We start from the raw sequence: 19102 nt of genomic DNA, 5'->3' as shown, positions 1-19102 counted from the left end.
TCTCATGAATTCCATAGAGTTTTCTTAGGAAAGGAATATGCAGAGGTAGTTTTGCCAATTTTAAAGTACCACTATATCCACCCTTCCTCTACTAGTGACCAGAGACGGGCCGTCGTCGTCATCATCATCATCATCATCTAAGATGAGAGATACTTTATAAAGCTCTATAGAACATAGTGTTTATATTTGCAAATGCAATGGTATAGCCATGAGTCAGTTATTCTTGTGGTGGTGGTGCTCTGGAATCCTTTCATTCCTATAAAGATTTCATTTCACCTGTGATGATTTCACTTGATGAAACTGCACAAGTATAGTGCTATGGTTCTGCTTTAACTGTCATGGCAACCTCCCACGGAGTCCTGGGGTTTGTGATTTCTTCAATAGCACCAGAGGAACTCCTGGCTGAGGATAGTGTCTGTCACTAAAATGCCAATCCCAGGATTCCATAGGATGTTTCCATTGCAGTTATAATGGAATAATAATGCTGTAATTCTGTACTGTGAATGTGCCAATGTTTACTGCCTGGTCAGCATGGCACTGTGGATCCGGAAAGAAGATCTGTCACTAAACACTTTCAAAAAATGAATGTGGAAAACAAAGCTTGAAAAGTCACTTTTTAGAAAGTACATCGCAAATCACCCACAAGTACATCATTATTATTAGTGTTGCAGGGATTTCTGTTCTTTGTTACATTAAATTATTCGTTTCCTTTTGTTTCTTTTTTTAAAAAAAAAACTTTAAAATATGAGGTTGGAAATACATGCAACTCATTGCCAACCAAACAAACAAAAATAGTAACAATGATACAAGTTATTGTATTATTTGCAAAAGGAGAATTGTTATGCCATTGTTATCCCCCAAAACAATGCTTTATTGCTGGTGAGATCTTTACTTTTATGTTCTGGTAGGAACTAGAAATTAACCATCACAATTCTATTTGCTGTCAATTTTAAAACAGAGATATGGCTATTACAACATCATAAGAAACCCCATGAGAAGTTTGCCATAGGGTCGCCATAAAACTCAAAAGTAAGTTGAAGGCACACAACACATACATAATAGCCTTTAAAGTACATGCTGATACCGTAGCTGAGATGCTTCTCAATGTGATCCCAAAATTCAAAAGAGCCATTCATTTTATCAGGTGAGACTTCAGCTCACAGACTCTCAGACCATTGTCCAAACACTTAGAGTACCAAACTTTTAAAATACCTGTCCTATACCCTCTATTTTATACACAACAGGCATGCATTTTTAAACATTAAAAATGAACTTAAATTAATCATGGGAAAATTAATAGCATATGTTAAAGTAAGAGGACCTTCTTACTTCTACCTATACTATTAGTTTCCCCCTGCTTATTCTTGCTTCAGGAAGTTACTGTTCTCCTTCTCATTTATGCAATTGAGCAGTTTCTCCATGTTTTTCCCCTCTGGAAATAATCTGCAGTAGCCTTTTTCACAGTTTTTTTTTTTTTTTGGGGGGGGGGGGGCTGTCTTTATTCACTGAATCATGGGAATGGGCAGAAAGAGGAGAACCTGTTCTCACAGGTAGCGGTTTAAAACCATTATAAAAAAAATAGATTGGTTGGAATATCAAAAGTTTACCACTGTGTAATATGTAATCCTGCATTTCCCAATTCTCATTTTAGTAACTGTGGAATGGTAAAAGCTAGAGTACGTAGACTACAAATACTATACACTGTGCCAACATGCTGACATAAATGCAATGAAACCATATCTACCCAATTAAATGAAAAAGAGTTTTGCAAAAGTAGTGGATTTATAACTTGGTTGGCAAAATGAATCAATCTGGATTACAATTTATTTTTTGCAATGAAAAACAGTCTAAAAGCAAATGTAAGGCTCATTTTATTAGTGGTGTATAAACTTGGTATTTCAGAAACTGCCTGTTTCTTGTCTGTTCAAGAACAGAGTAGTGTCTTCTATTCAAACAGTCCTGCATGGCTTAAATTTGCCTGCTGCCCTCAGGTAAAATGAAGTCTGTTACCTCCTCACCAGTGTTAAAGTAAGATTAATTCCCAGGCATAAACAGACTGCCACTTAAAGGTGTTAATTGGTCAGTACCAATAAGCCAGACGAAGTATTATGCTAGCTAGTGAAATGAATGCAGTCGTTACACATCTGGAGTGGCGCTGAAGAAAAACTGATAGGTTGTGCCCAGGATGATGTATTTCATAGTTATGAAACCCGTTAAAACATAGAACATAGAAATTGCAAAATTATCACTGTATGTTGTAACTGAATCCTAAAGTCTAGTCTGTTTGTCAAGAAATCTCCCGAATGGGCAATAGTTTTGATTATTCTGTATGCTTTTAAAAGATTGCCAGTTAGTCTAAGACTGTCTTTTTCCTCAACTGTGGTACCCAAAATGGACAGTAACAAAAACCATCTTTGAAATCAACTGATGCTAAATTTAACATATTGCTGATTTAGAGCCTACAGGTATTTGTTATTTCAGAATGAAGCATAAATGTTTGCATTTTTGAAGCATATAGTTAAATTACTTATATCGCCCTCAAGCCAGGTAAAATTATTTTGTACTACATCCCACTGACAGCTATAGGACTGAAGGCAGCCACAATTAATTCATTTTATTGGCTTCACTTGGAGTTACAACCCAAGTGTACATACTCAGAAGAAAGTCCCATTGCAATAAGGGGACCTTATTTCAAATAAGAGTGCATAAGATTGCAGCCCAACCCTATGCATGCTTTCTTGGATGTAAATCTCCATATGATCAATGGGGCTTACTCCCCGGTAATATGGGCTCCTTGGGAAAATATCCTTCATCATTTTTAGCTGAATCAAAGCCAACCCACCCACCCATTTTGAAAGCTTGGTATTACAGGTTGAGAAATATCTGCTGTTGAGGTGAGAGTGGGGAGACAGAAATTGCAGCATGCTGATCAAATTCTTGGCCTCAGTTTATGAATGCATCATGGACTCAAATTCATCAATTCTCTGTTTAGTGTTTCCTTTCCGGATCTTCCGATAAGATATTGTATTGTACCGAGAATAGCTATGCCTGGAGATATCATTTTTTCTCAGCGTGCCTGGCAGCTCATCAGATTTCTCAGTCTGAGAATTACAGCTGGGGCGGATGGAGAGGAATTCTTTGCTGTTGTTTTCCTGCCCTTTTTTATGAGAATCCTCATTATTTTCCTTCAATACTCCTTCTTCTGTGCCATCTGTATCCTCCCCTATTGCATTCTCATTGGCTTCTGGCTGTTCTTCCTCTTTAAGTTTCTCCTTGGGCTTGCTCAGCTGCCCTTCTCCTTTTTCTTCCTTTTCCTCCTCAGCCTTTTCCTTTTCACCCTGAGGAGGTTGGGCATCCCATTCTTCCTCCTCAGTTATCTCCTGTTCTTTGGTGCTTGCAGGATGGCTTTCCTCACAGAGCTCTGTAACAAATAACAAAGAGCAGAGCTAGTGCAAGTGTGATGACTAGAAACTAAAAACATCTGTTAGCTCCAGTTCAGTTGACCTGTTGAATCAATGAGAATATGAGAAGTGTTGGCTTACCAAAGTTCCCTTTGTTTCAATGGGTCTAATAATTTTATTCAGGTCTAAGAGACTGATGGTTAAGTCTAAATGTGTCAGGATTCCATGACACTTACTCCCAAATAGGGAAATTCAGGAAGACAGCCTGAGCCATGAACCTCAAAATTTATGGTTCAAACACTGACTCAGACATAAATTCTCTAGCTGATTTTAGACAAGCCACTCTTTCAGGCACTCCCTCTCAACGGTCAGCTAGGATTGAATCTAAGAGGCACTATGACCTGTGATTCGGCAGCTGGCCACACAGAGGTGTGTTAGTGACATACATGTGCATCAGATAACTCCATACCTGCCTATGTCAATTTTTGGCCACTACAGATACATTGGTATCTTCCCTCTGTAGTGGCTGCAGTGACTACTGAATTCTCCCCCACCAAAGCCATTCATGCCTGGAGGAGAGTGAAGATGAACTACTACATTATGCCAGTCAGGATTGCAGCCAGAGAATGGCAGCTCTCAGAGCAGTGCCAAGCCAGACTGGCATCAGCACCCAGGCTAGCATAGGCAGGCTGATTGCATCAAACTTGACACTGGTCACTACAACATCCTTTCTTTTAATTTTTGAAATTTTTAGTGAAAGAGTAGCCAGCTGCACATGTACAGGGGCTCTTTTTTATTTAAAAATGTAAGTGTTCCTTTGTGTAATAATGGAGCTTATTGTCACATAAATGTATTTTTCATTAGGGCAGTAGAAGCAAAAGCTACTTTATTCCTCTAATCATGATGATGGCACATTAATTTAAGTGAGTTTAAAATGAGAATAACCAACTGGCTATTGGTTTGTTTGTTTTTATTTGTTTGTTTTGCTGCAACATATTAGAAATACAGAAGCAGCTGGAAAGCATGGGATTGAAATGGGTGGGAGCTCTAATGTTGTGCTTTACAACTGAATTAATGTGCATATCTGTCAAAGGATGTCCCTATAAAACCAACAGCTCCAAAATACAAAATAGCATCCCACAGCTGCTATTTGGGAATGAGGGGCACTGAGATAATGTGTGTGAAGCTTTCAAGTAGGGCACCCAACCTTTTGGTCCATTTGTGCATCTTGCATCTTGTAATAAAGTGCCAGGGACATTGCCACAAAAGGGTTACCATAAGGGATACCCTTATGGCCAACCACAAAATACCTATAATGAATAGATTTTTTTTGACAGAAATACAAAATAATGAGGCTAAAATACAAGTTACATGCCCAAGAACCAGAGTACAATAGAATGCTCAATATGTATTTTCTATTCCTACAGTGCAGCTACAGTGTAGCTGTAGGAATACACAAAAAAGCCAGTCAACTGATTTTTTTCCAAAGCATCTCTAAACTGAATGTATTCCACCTAATTTATTTTCCAATTTAATAGGAAGATCACACAAAAACCATACCCCATATTGCAAGCAATGCACACATGCTACACGCCACATGACTCCAGTCATGCTGTCACAATTCCCACTTACCAGTGACACAGGTAGACATCCAATCCTCCCTTGTTCTCCACCCTAGTCCTCCCCAGCCCTTACAAGGTTCCTCCTAGTCCTCTTTACTTTCGCACAAACACCTCACAGCTCTCAGTTGCCCTGAAACTTTCTCTAACTTCCTCTACATTGGGTCACTCAGAGTACTGTCCCCCAACAACATTTCTAAACTTACCAGACAATCAAGAGCAGGGACAGTTTTCCTCCTTGCCTCCACTTTCCTACACTGGGAAGTTTTGTTTTGTTTTGTTTTTTGGCAGCCTGACATGCTGCCAAGTTAAATTATTGTCCTGCACCTGCAAGCAATCTTTATACCCTGAGAATACTGCTGGTGTCCAGGGGTATGTTGAGGAAAGGAAATGAAGATGGTGCACATGGCTTGTCTATGAAGATGGACAAGCTTGCTTTGTCTTGTGGTTAAACAGAACCATTTTGAGAATTAGAAAAATGGGAGGGTCAAGAGAGCTTCACAGTTGCCGGGTTAAAAACCTGTGAACAAATTGGAGCCTATGGACATCAAATTTAAAACTTCAGCTCTAAAGCACTACATCAGTACAGATGATGATGATGATGATGATGATTGTATGGACAGTGGGATAGTGTATCTGGGAGCAGTGGGGAGACTACACTTGTTGTGTCTGGGTTTATTCCGATATTTCCAGTGTCTTTTCTGTTCTTGTTGCCAAAGGACAATAAAGTTATTGTCTGGCCATCTGACTGGAATGTCCTGCAAGACTTCCATGATGGTGACAACAACAGGAAAGATGACAATGTGACTCTAAGACTTCCAGTGTGACAACAATAACAGCAGCAGCAGCACTAGGTATCTAATGTTATTTTAATTTGTTGACTGTTTTATTTTACTAAATGTTAACATGCACTAACATGTATTATATTTAATTATTTTTGTAGAATGTATGCCATAGGCAGGTTTTTTTATCTATTTTAATTGATTGTATGTACAGCACTGTGTAAATTTATAGTGCTATATAAATAAAGCTTCACAATAATAATAATAATAATAATAATAATAATAATAATAGAAGCAATAGCAGTAGTATGGTTCCTACAGAACAGGGAAGTTTTGTCTAATGTTCCTGTTCCATTTGTATGCTGACTAAAGGATTAACTCAGACAGGACTGAGAAATGAAAACAACTCTTTCCCCTTCAGCTTTCCTTGCTGATATATATATATAAATAAAAAAAACAAATTAATTGCCTGTCTCACAATATAGAAACTGACCATGAATGACTCTTGAATGAGTGATTCCCCCACAACCACTGCCATGAGGGTTTGGTTTTGTGTATTATATCCCCACTGTTTCACAGATGGAAAGAGATGAGCTTGTAACACCATTTGTCTTGTTCTGAAAATCTCTTCTTGTCTAAGGACAAGCCCTCTGTTGTTTGAACTGCAGCTCCCATCATTCCTCACAATTGGCTTTCTTGGCTGCAACTTACAGTCCAGAAATACTGTATCTGGAGGGCCACAAGCTTTACACTTCTGGTTGAATACATTATATTAGCTTCTATTCTACCTGTTGTTTGCTGTAATAATTTCATCTGTGGGAACTTGCTTTGCACTGCTTTGAAAACAAAAAACAGTGATGGTCAGAGATTTTTTGTTTTTTTATTGGTGTGTGTGTGTGTGTATGTGGGTGTGTGGGGGTGTGTGTAACAGATAATACGCCTATTACAGCCTTCACCATGCTGTTGACATCCATGCATGGGACTACAACTTTCACAATTTCATTTGGCCGTGCTGATTGGGAAAAAAGGGAATCATGCGGCATGGTCTTCCAAATGTTATTGGACTACAATTCCTAGCATTCCTTGCCAATGCCTATGCTGGATGGAGATAAAACCTATTGTCTGGGACTGTGGTCCTGTGACATCTTGAGAGCTGCATAATTTTGATGCCTGTAGTTAAGGGTGATGGCAACTGTAGACCAACATATAAGGAAAACACCAGCCTCATGAAGAGGGGCCACATTATCACAGTTCAACAACACCTGTAGAACTAAAAAAATCCCACTAGTGACTATACTGCAAATCATTCCAAACTCAATTGACTCAGAAACGATGGTTGGAATTCACTAAATCAGTTACGAATGCACAATTGAGAGTAACATATCGATGACTGCTTTGTATTGGTTTCCCACAGTGGTTCCCAACAGTTGATCCTCTAATCCTTCTTAGATTGTACGCCATGAACAGGTTTACTCTTACATATTTTATTGTTTGTATGTACAGCGCTGTGCAAATCTACAGCACTAAATAAATAAATAAATAAATAATAGACGATGTGGGCTTCAGCTCCCACAATGTTGGCCAAGTTGGCTGGGACTTTTTTGGAGCTGAAGTCCAAAACAAAAGGAGGACTAAAAGTTGGAAACCAGTGGTTTAGGGAGTGCAGAGATACCATTCAAATTTCCCAATCCCCATTTACTGGACAGCAGCCACTACAAGTGACCATGGTCTGTTCTCATGTTGATTGGAAAGCAGCTCACTGATGTGCCCACCCACTCTCTTGCACAAGTGGTGCAATGGGAGATTGAAATAGGGACTACTATCAGTCAGGGGTGCTACTGTCAGTCAGCTGCTTCTTGACTGACACAGAAACAGACCTTTGCTGCTAAGTAAGTGGGGACTGAGAGGGTCAAACTCAAGAGTCACTAAGTTGCAATAGAACTGAGGTGCTTTCACATTCATAACTGCCTTAGCGAATTCTATCCAATACTATAATGTTATGAACCTTGAACCTTGAACAATTATGTACACTAACAAGGTGAACCAAATGGGGGAGTGATGCAGATAAAAAAGAAACAGAGATCCGACTGAAATGGATGATCCTATCATTATTTCAAAAAAAAGTATAGCAAGCAAACTTTCTCACTCATACCCATATAATAAATCAACCACGGTATGATAAACAGAAGGAAGGGCATACAAAGGATTTTTACAAATCAAAAGTTTTAAAACAGCATTAAGAGCAACAGGTTAGTAATGTGTTGCTTTGCATTTTACTCAGAAATAAAATGATAATTGGAAAAATATTTATGCTTTTTAAATAATTTTTAGTTTAAAAAATTAACATTTCCAAACTCTAATTTTGTCCACTGAAGGCAGAGGATGCACTTTAATATTGGTGTATTCAATGTAATATCTACCAACTTAACTAAAGGCACAAATAATAAATGGTTAGAGAGAATAACCCAACATTTAACAATTCCATGAAAACATTTCATCCATCCATTTGTTCTGCCCTCTGTGACATATATCATCCTGGAGAGGCTGTGAAGCTGGCTAGGCAGAACAACAGCACAGGAGCAATAAAATAAAATAAAATCTGTCAGTGCTCTATAGAATGAATTAGCAAACACTTAACATCTGGCATGATTACCCTAAGGAACATCAGAGTGAAGAGAATCGTACACTAGGCCACCCCTGCCACTTAGTGGGGATCTGACATACTCCAGAATACAGTAATCTGATGTATTCAAATGATTCCCAAAGTTACTTGAAAAAAAAATTCAATGCCCAATTGCAGAATTTGCAAATTGCATAAAATATCCACTTATGTTCTTCCATGGCACTGGATAATAATGGCTTTGGACATCTAGTTACACTAGACCTAAATGTATAGAATAATCTGCCAAGTCTTGTTATGCAAAAATGGAAATAACTGGCAATAATGCAGTCTGAAGGTTGTGAAATCACACACTTAGCATGCACTGTTGGGGTGGAGGTGAGGAAAGCATCCTCCAAGGAAAATAAGATTTCTACATTGAAAGCTTAAGGTAAAGATGGGCTATCAACACATTTACCCCAGTTCAGATGTCAGAAGCATACTCCACCATGCCTAATATTCCTATACAAAACAGTTTATGGGTGAAAGAAATTATAACTTACTTTGGCAAAGCCAATGCAGTATCATCAGCTGATGGTGCTGAACTGTTCACTGGTAGTTTCAACTGGAAAGACAGTTCTTTATCTGAACAGTAACACCCAGTTACTCAGTTAATGAGCTAAAGCTACTAAGGCTTCTTTCTTGTTGTTATGTGCCTTCAAATGTTTTCAATTTATAGTGACCCTAAGGCAAACCTATCATGGGGTTTTCTTAGCAAGATTTGTCCAGATAAAGTTTGCCATTGCCTTCTCCTGAGGCTGAGAGCATGTGACATGCTCAAGGTCACCCAGTGGGTTTCATGTCTGAGCAGGAAATGAACCCTGAACTCCAGAGTCATAACCCAACACACCAACCATGCTGGAGTGCTTTATGGGACATCTATCCACATAAACACAGATGAGCAGACCACATCAGAGGGGAAATACAGAGTTGAAAGCAATGAGTTACTGATAATAAGGTTATCTGTAATAAATTACCTTTTCTGCTACTAGCTATGATCCTGGATCAGGAGATATAGCTACAAGACAGAACTATAATTCATCACTTCCGCTATCCACCTTTTCTCTGCTGCAGCTGCATGAACCCAGCCATTTCATAGACTGCAGAAAGTGGGAAGAGCAGTGAACAAGTGTTCAGCTGTCTTCCCATAGCTTGGTGCACATCGACAGTCATCTGCAGAGACCTCTAGGGGTCTTGATGGATAATGTCACTGCTTTGCATCCAGCTATAGGAAGATAGATGGATGCTTCTCTGATGCTCCCCCTGATTTCCACCAGCCAGGAAATAACCAGGTGCAAGGGACAGAAGAGAGAAAAAGTGGGTGGGTATGGGTTGTTGCTTGGTCAGCAGAGAATTCAGATCTCTGCAATGACCAAAAAGTGAGTTGTGATGACATAAATTCAATTTATGCCATCGTAATTCACCAGCAGGATGGCAGCTACTAAGGCATAATTATGTTAAATTTCAAGAGTAATGGGTACAAAGTAATGAATACCATTTTCTGGTTGTTTTAAAAAGTTTAGAGGCATCTTGACAAGAATAGTTCTTGTCAAGTTTTATGTCAGGGATATTTTTAAGAACATTTTAAAGAACATGTGGAAATTGGAAATGTAAATAAGGAAAGCAATAAGTAATACAGTAAGTTATTTTTTTAGATATTGTAATGAGCAATGATAATGAGTTACTTTTCATATATTGCGATTATGAGTAATAGGGATGAATTACATTCAAAAGGGCTGAGGGAATCGAACATCCTCTGCATACAGAGTCAAACTACAAATCCCAGGATTCCACAGTATGTTGCCATGACAGGTAGAATGGCATGATAGTGTTATAATTGTGTAGTGGGAAACCACCCAACAATGGTGTCATGAGTGAAGGGGAACCCTAGAGGGCCAGATGGGAACCCTAGGAGTGCCACAGGACCTGAGGTGACTCACCTTTCTGCTTTACATACTTAGCTGGCAACTAACCCCACTTGAATTAAGGGGAATCACTTCTGACTTAGACATGAATGGTATCGCACAGTTATATAGCTCTAAACCAATAGGGCCATACTTCATGATTTAAAATTATTATTGTAGAACCATCTAATGTTTGAGATCTCTTTCTTTTTAAATGTGTTTGTATCCACAGATGAAAAAGTTATCTGTCTCTATAAACTCCATCAGATCTTGGTCAAAAAAATTATTAGGAAGTCATCGAGCTGCTGCCATAGAAGTTTCCAAAGGTCTCTTGCCAAAACTGGGATGCTTGACATTGTGATCGTATGCATGGTAAACCAAAGGTCCTGGCCCTGGTTAAATATTGTCACACTCCCATTTGGTGTGTTCAACCACTATCCTTGTTTACTTTTCCCCTGTCAAATAAAACACTGGTCCATGAGGATAAACATAGTGGTTTTGTCCTTCTTGCTTAATTCATTATACAAACTACCTCTAGGGAATCCAAAGGCAGAGAAAGGTAAATGGCAAATGTCCTTGACATACATATGCACGAGCTGTCCAAACATTGACTTCCCTCTGTACTGTACATGTTTTTGACAGCTGGGTGACTATGCTGAAGAGGCTGGAAAAGACATTTTCAAGCAGAACATCATGTCTGAGATAACTTTCTGTAACTGTTTTGTTTTTCTACAGAGTTGATAACTTTATGTAGGACTTGCTATAAGATTTATTCATGAATTAACAGTCAAGTTTTCTAATGGCTTTCTTCAACCTGTTCCTTCACATGGCTCTTCCTATACCTTTTCAACTAATAAATGTGCAAACTTCACACCCAGAACAGCCGCCAATGGGGACTGTCCCTAATGGCAGTGTGGCCACGTACACATGCTGCCATCGGGGACAAAATGAGGGTTTGTTGTCCACAGATGATCAAATCCATGGAGGGCAAGTCCATGGATAACAATGCCCCACTGTATTTTCAGATCAACTAAGAAACCTTTCTGGATCTGTGCACAGAAAACCACACCTGCAGCATGACACTTTTGCTTATTTGATGTTCCTTCAATCAAAGGTAGCCATATGCAATAGCTTGCTTTGAAACTCATCCCTTCACTGCATGAGCTGATGCCTTGTTGGATGAGAATGATGGTGCTTGTTCACTCATGGGCAGTCAGACCACTAGAACAAAGAAGATATCTAATCGCTGCACCAACCCTAAAAATTAGGCACCAGCCAATCAAAACTGAACTAGGCCTGCCATCTCTTATCATGAGAATGCGCACACCTTTGTGTTCTTATGGTTCTAGTAGCTGCCATAGACCCCAGAACAATCTGAATTGTGGGATTTGAGTTCCCACAAGCATGGGCAGGATGCCTGAGCTCCCCCATGCCAAATGATCTCATAAAATTGGACCACTGAGGGGTTTTCTGCACAGGTGAAAAAATTGTACTCACCTTACTTCCAGTTTTTTAGGAACACATGACATACACTCAATTTCACAGTGAAATCCCTTTTAGGATTTTTTACACCTGTGTCAGAATCAAGCTGGGTGGGCTAACTGGAGGGTGGGACTGATCTGGCAAACTTGTTGTATGTCGTCATTTAAAAAATATATATTCAGAGCATAGTAATCAAAGGCTAGCAGGACTTCTGAAAAGGTGGTGTATTTAGAATTTTATAAACATTTTTTACACTCTTCCCTCTGTATTTGCAGGAATTGGGACAGCTGGCTGTTCACTCACTCAGGTGGGGGGAGGAAGAGGAATGGAGTAGCACAATCTACCATTAATTCTGATACACCTTGGGGAATAAAGCTACTTATCTCCTTCGCTGCAATGGCAACAATGGAGCACTTTACCCTGATTGCTGCTACTTCCTCTCCAGCCGACCGCAACCATGAGATCAATGGTGAAGGGGTAAATCAGGCTATCTGCTCACCATTTAGAGCAACTTCACCAGTGTGGCTTTGCTGGGAAGTGAGTGGCAGCAACTGGAGTTAAGTGCTCCAGTCCCAGCAATCGCAGCTAAGTAGATGGGCAACTTCCAGCCTGTGTGTGCATCTCTGTGTGTCAGGAGACATTAAAAATCTAAGAATACATCAGCAGATAGTCATGGGAAAGGAGGCATTTTGACCTCCCACCCTTTTTATTACTCATTGGAATGCAAAGAATGGAAGAAGATTGGCTGGAGGAAGCAACCAATTAGCATGCAAGCTGGCAAGATTGATAAAGAAACAATAAGGCTATTGGTTGATAGATTTTGGCATGCTGAGAAGAAAAAAAACTGCATCATTTTTGTACCAATTTGAATTTAGGCACAGGAAATGTGTGGCAGTCAGTACAACTTGAGTCTACTAATGAGGTCACTGTGGACCAGGAAAATGCAAGGTGAAGTTGGTTTTGTTTTGTTGTTTGCATCTGTGTAGACAACACCTAAGAGTCCTATGTAGGGTGGACCTCCTCAAATACTTTCAATCACTATCAGCCTCTACTGGTCAGCAACTTGGACAGAATAACAACAACAACAACAAGGGCCAATGTCACTCCCATCCCACCCCACCTCATGCCCTGCCAACCACATCACAAAATTAATTGGCAAATTTCTTCTTTGACATACACTAGCAACACAGACTTTCTCTTAAAACAAGCAAGTAATGCTTATTTTAAAGGCCTCTCCCCATTTTGCTACTCCACACTGGCAGCAAGGTATGAAAAACACTTGCAAGCAAGCATTTTCTGATTGTTTAAAATGCTCTTTCATGGTTCACTCCCATTTCAGTGGTCCGCAGGCTATGCCTTTCCTGCCATTTATGTAAGACTAAGAGGACAGACAGACTTAATGCTGCAGCATTGCTAAACTTTGTGTTATCTGTTGAACTTAAACTTCTTATTTAGACTCCATGCTGTTGGTTGGTTTTGTAACAGGACTTTTAAACTGGACTATATAGAGATGCCTCACAGGGCTCTTAACACAAGCCTGCAGCAGCTTTCCCCCTTAGTCTAAAAGAAGAAAAGGTAGGGGGATCTGGATGCTGGGCTGTACTTAAGAGGACAAGTGACAGTTAATTCAGTGTACAGTATCTGATCAATCCTTTTGATAGGCAAGTGTTATGCAGGATGCAATATCTTGTAGATCGGGGTGAGCAACTATGGAATGCTAGGATTAGGCCCCTAGAAGTGCTTGAAGGCTGTACTTCCTGTTGGGAGGAAAAATTGGTCCCTGAACACCTCAAGGAGGAATGGGGACATTTTCACCATGTTTTGGGTTTCAGAGTTTCAAAAAAAGTCCTCCTTTGGAGCCTGTAAAATATGGTGGGAATGCAACCCACATCCCCTAGTGGAGATTTTGGACCATTTGGTGGGCATTTTTAAAATTGTTTTTGCAAAAATGGTTTTTTAGCCCTGGGGTGGCAATGGGCTTGCAAACACCACCTAGAGTTCATCTGGGGGCAAGGAAAATATTTTTCACCGGGGTAACAAATATGGCAATCTGTGACCCACATTTTGCCCGTCCCTGCTCTAGATAAAGGTAAATGAGTAGCAAAAAGGAGTTACCCCTGGCATTGATTCCTTGTATTGACTGATAGCGTGAATCCAGAATTCTTGGGGACTGGTAAATTACACTGTTTTGTATAACTGAGTACTGTTATAACTTAATGTTGCTGAAAGCTCTGTTAAATATTTGTGAGAAATATTGCTTCTGATGCTTGGTGCTCCATAGTAAGTCAGCTCAGAAGCTGTGCTACAAGCTAGGTTTTACCATCTAATCAGCTTAATGGGTCTGAACTGTTTCAGAGGTTTTGTGTGTGTTGTTTGCATTCAAATCGCTTCCAACTTATGGCGACCCAAAATGAACTCATGTGGTTTTCTTGATAAATTTTTTCAGAGGAGCTTTGAAATTGCCATCCTTTGAGGCTGAGAAAGTGTGACTTGTCCAGGGTCAATCAGAGGGTTTTCATGGTTAAGTGGGAATTAAAATCCTCCTCTCCAGAGTCAGTCTACCGCTCAAAGCACTACATCACACTGGCTTACTTCAGAGGTTGTGTGTGTGTGTGTGTGTGTATAAAAATTGCTCTTCCTTCAGGGACAATTTGAAATCTGACTGCAGGAATTTCTGTAGTCGAGAATCTCATCTGATTTCCTGGTTGTTGTTGTTGTTGTTGTTGTTGTGTTTTGTTTTGTTTTGTCAATCTATTGATTTTTGTGTCTCTGGTTTTTCTAAACAATAGTTATTGTTTGCAAGGTGTCCTATGGGTGCAGTGTAAAATTTGCTAAATTAATTCAAATTTCAGTTGGTTTATATATTTTTGAAGTCCATTTAGTAATCCCCACTGAGCTTTCACTAGGGTAATTCTGCTCCGTTTTACTCCTCCAATTTGCAGGCTCCCTGTTTTAAATGTTCTGTTCTGTTTCTCCATAGCTGCTGTCCTGGGGAGGTTCACCAGGCATTCTCCCTGTCGTTCCATGCAACATTTATTTTTATTCTGCAATAACAGTCATTCACTGGTTTAATCACATAAGCCTAGTGGATGGGTATTGTGCATTGGCATTCTTTAGGGAATTTTTAAAAAAAGATATCAAAGTGATACAAAGGTATGAAGAAGGAGGATGAAGTAATGAAGAGTAGGGAAGAGGTATATAGGAGTAAAAGTGGTAGAAGGAAGGAAGGAAGGAAGGAAGGAAGGAAGGAAGGAAGGAAGGTTATTGAATGGCCAGTGTGATTTGAGTCTTGAACTATGGTGAATAAGAGGATGAGGGGCTCTTTTAAGAAGATGAGGTAGGGGGAGAAAGGCAACTAGTGTTAATGAGTTTGAAAATGGATGGGTTACATATATGTTAGGCAAATATGCATTTGTAAATTGCATTGTATTAGTGTTTTTATATTCAATAAAGGCGGGTTACAGACTGCCATTTAGGACGCAATCCGCGCATCCTAGGGGTAGGAAGGGGCGTCCTAGGGTTAGGAAGGGTTGCCCCTTCCTAACCGGCCCAGTTCCCAACACGCGCAGAGCGCGTCCTAAATGGCAGCGCCCATCCACATGGGCACTGCCATTTTTACGTCTTGGATGCACAGCGTCCAGACGTGGCGCACTAGAAGTGAGGCTGCGAGTGCGCGCCTCGCGCTTCGCGGCGCCACTTCCGGGGGCCAAAAAGGAGCGCCATTTCGGTGCTCCTTTTTCGCTGCGGCCGGAAGCCTCACGGTCTGGCTGCTGGGGCTTCCCGCTGCAGCTAATGGCGGCGGCGGTAGACCGCCCACTTTAGGGCGGTCTGTAACACACCAAAGTTTTCTTTTTAAAAAAATGAAACCGGTTATAGAAACTTTCTGCAATTAATTTTTATTACCATGACAATAACCACAGCAACATTTTCCAAGGATGACACTGCACATGTTCTTTTCGCATTACCCAAAAATATTACACTACAACTTTTAAATGGATGTCACACACCCCTGTCATACTCGGCTCCTCCCTGGCTTAATCAGTGCTTGAATGTTAAAACAAAATGCCCCATTCAACTTTTTGCCTGTGGTATCTTTAGTATTAATTAGGTTAAATTGGACAGGCAATAAAAACTGGTCTGCAATTTTGAGATAAAGTGCCTGTGCTTGGGGGGAGGGCAGGGGTGGGAGGGATGTCAAATATTACTTAACAGGTTTTATTGTACAATTGTATAGCACAGCATGGATACAGATATGGAGTAATGGGGAAAGTCCCATTTTTCATTTTCTGACTTCTCAAAAGTGCTGATACCTAAGGCAGCTACTGATAAATGATTAGATTTTGCCATGACTATCTTTCTGCCTCTCAGATAGATATAAAATGAATATCCTGTAATTTTTCCCTTTTTACTGTCCAAATGTTTTTGTTGTTCCTGTGTGCCTTCAAGTCATTTATGGTGACCCTAGGGTGAACCTTTCACAGGGTTTTCTTAGCATGTTTTTTCAGAGGGAGTTTACCATTGCCATCCTCTGAGGCTGAGTGTGTGTGACTTGCCCAGGGTCACCCAGTGGGTTTCATGGCCAAGTAGAGATTCAAACCCTGTTCTCCAGAGTCATAGTCCAAGGTTCATATCACTACCCCACACTGGCTACTCAACATCCTCCAACATTTCACAGATGAAAACTGGGATGTGTGGCCAAGCAACATCAGATTGTGGTCAAGAAAGCAAGAGTTTTTAATGAGAAAGAATGCAAGCTAGGAGGGGCTGTAGCAGTCTTCTTTCGCCTGAGTCCCCATGGAAGGTAAGATTTTGTCCCCTCTTCTCTCCCTTTTCTGAGTTGAATGCAAATTAGCTTTGCAGTTTGAACTCAGTTTGCAGCAACTGAAACAAGCCAAGGACAATTGGAAAAAGTGGGAGGAGGAGAGAGAAACTGGGACATTTTAAAAACAACTGAAAAAGTGGGACAACAGGAGAGTAATAGGGTCTGTAATATTGCTGGATTACAACTCCCAGCATTCCTCGTCAGTAGCTATGTCGGCTAGGGCTGCTGGGAGTTGCAGTCTAACAGTGTCTGGAGAGCTTATTTAGACACCTGAAAATGTCATCCACACAAACTCTATCACAACCCCAGTGTTTGAAACACCCATTTTATTTGAAGGAGCAGGGGTTACTTGTTCTTTGTGTATCTGTCCCAAAGAAAAGTGTCTGAAATGGTTGCTTGCAACTTTTGCACTATTTCACTCAGACCTAATGAAAGCATTATTCCTTCTGTACCATTATTATTTTTAGAAATTAGGGTAAGAGAAACAAGCAAGGAAATATACTGATTAGATAAATAGAGAAATGGAGTAGCCCAATGAGGGGAAAAGAGATGAACAACCTTAGTTGTGGAAAGTGTCACTCTTACCATCATCCATGAATCAGCCATGGAGGATTTAATTACCCCTATAAAGACACTCACCATCTTGGGGAGAATAACTCTCAATTTTAGTTCTGTGTCCAAGTAACTGTTCTGTTTCTATAGGGCAAAATCCTATTAGTCAAACTCCTAGTGATAGGCTGAGTATAATTTCAATCAACTTCAATGTGAGAGATTTAAGTATGTGTTTGACCGGACAGAAATTAGCACTAGAAAGACTGCATATACAGTTTGCAAAATGCATAGGTTTTATGTCTAATTATGAAAAAAAAACATAAACCTAAAACCAACCAAACAAAAACCCAGCTATACTTCTTACCTTCTCCAAATTCTTCTTCCCAGTCTCTTCTTCCCTGGGAAAAGCAGTCAGTATTTTCCTCCTTGTCTCCCTCTGGCTTTCCTTCAGAAGATAACAAGATAGTATAAAAGTGCCAACTCCTAAAAAATGGTTAGTGATTACACAGTTGCAATTACTAATCTTTCCAGCCAGATAATGGAAGTTAAACGTCCATGCCTGAAGTCATCCTTTAAGTTAGATTTTCATCTTGAGCCACTTATGGTAGAAATACGTGCTACCACACTCCTTAGACTGATGGTCAATGCATTTTTGTCAGCATACTAAACACTTAGAAGAAAATTCAATTAAAATTAATAAAACTTCCAAGCCCTGGGCACAATCTAGCCCAAATTAAGCATCTGAAATCATCTTGATTTCAGCAAGAGAATTTAGCACATGTTTCGGTCTTTTCCATTCAAAATTAATCAGAATTAAAAGTATGTATGTAACTTTGGCTAAACCGTGTTTAAGTTTAAAGTTATATTTAACTTGTTAATTTTTAAAATCCATTTTGATAGCTGAAAAATATTCTTTTCTTGTCAGCAAATATCAACCAATCTTATTCATTCACACAAAATGACTTCATAATATTACAAGTGGAAAGAAAAGAAAAAAGCAGTTATTTAATTTTTTAACTTTTAAAAAAATCTGATTTTATTCCCATGATAATGTGGAGGAAAAATTATACTGCAGCATTTTTACCTTCATGTTCCTTCAGCCCTACAGACTCCTCATAAGTGGAGATGTCACACTCTTCATAGACTGAATTTTCCACTAAGTGACCGGTTCCTTCTTGGTTGTCTTGTGTAAGTAACAAATCAGGCTCAGGCTTGGCAGAGTCATAAGGAAATATCTCAACGGAATTTGCTATCTGATCAATAATATCAATAACTTGGAGCGGAGGTTTCTCTGAGGACACGTTCCCGTTATATTCAGGCACGCTGGTTGGAACCTGGACATCTTCTGTCATGATGACTTTTGTCCAGCTGGCTCCTTGCAGAGATGTATCCAGTGATGACTTGATATCCTGTAAGCCCCACAGAAGTAAAGCCAACAGTCTGTCTACAACTGCCTTTTTTTAAATGTATATAATTATATATACTAATCTATAGAAAGGTCACTATAGCTGTATCAGTCAATGACCTCTCCGTCTCCTGAGGTTTGTGTAGCCAAAACAGAGAAGAGAGTTAACAATGTCAGGATTTGTCTCCGCTTTGCCTGCGTCCCCATTTCAGGAAGCCAGTCCAATCAGCAGCTTTCTTGTGACAGGGAGTCTTACCGTTGCATAATAAAATGCACCATTGCCATTTACATAAACAAACAATCTACAAGCAACAAAGCTTTTTGTGCTGGCATGCAGAGCGGGGCTTTCAGCATGTCAGCCCAACAGTAATCAACAGAGATTGTTGTCCTGATCCCATAATGGCTCTTTGTGTGCTGTCCTTGGAACAGGAGGGCTGATTGTTCTCAAGTTTTAATCTACACCGAGTGACCACCTT

General features: G+C 39.9%; 1 protein-coding gene across 2 annotated transcripts; it reads right to left on the bottom strand.

The window, feature by feature from the left end:
* Positions 1-1486: 1486 nt before the first annotated feature.
* ERMN (ermin) lies at positions 1487-18840 on the bottom strand. Of its 2 annotated transcripts, XM_089519985.1 has the most exons (3): positions 18306-18840; positions 17586-17666; positions 1487-3421 (listed from the first exon to the last, which is right to left on the bottom strand). In XM_089519985.1, the coding sequence occupies exons 1-3, from the start codon at positions 18571-18573 to the stop codon at positions 2949-2951; spliced, it is 822 nt and encodes a 273-aa protein (XP_089376111.1). In that variant the 5' UTR covers positions 18574-18840; the 3' UTR covers positions 1487-2948. The 2 variants fall into 2 exon arrangements, with proteins under 2 accessions (XP_089376111.1, XP_089376112.1); XM_089519986.1 differs by lacking the exon at positions 17586-17666.
* Between the last annotated feature and the right edge of the window lie 262 nt (positions 18841-19102).

The sequence above is a fragment of the Sceloporus occidentalis genome, unplaced genomic scaffold (genome assembly GCF_023333645.1).
Source record: "Sceloporus occidentalis isolate IW3139 unplaced genomic scaffold, rSceOcc1.0.p SCAF_4, whole genome shotgun sequence".
Lineage (NCBI taxonomy): Eukaryota > Metazoa > Chordata > Lepidosauria > Squamata > Phrynosomatidae > Sceloporus > Sceloporus occidentalis.
This window is presented reverse-complemented; position numbering and strand designations above follow the sequence as displayed.

Coding starts and splice junctions, on each gene's coding strand:
- ERMN (XM_089519985.1), bottom strand. CDS start 18,573: ATGACAGAAGATGTCCAGGTTCCAACCAGCGTGCCTGAATATAACGGG. Junction 17,667..18,305: donor AGGGCTGAAGGAACATGAAG/GTAAAAATGCTG, acceptor TATCTTCTGAAG/GAAAGCCAGAGGGAGACAAG. Junction 3,422..17,585: donor GGAAGAAGAATTTGGAGAAG/GTAAGAAGTATA, acceptor TATTTGTTACAG/AGCTCTGTGAGGAAAGCCAT.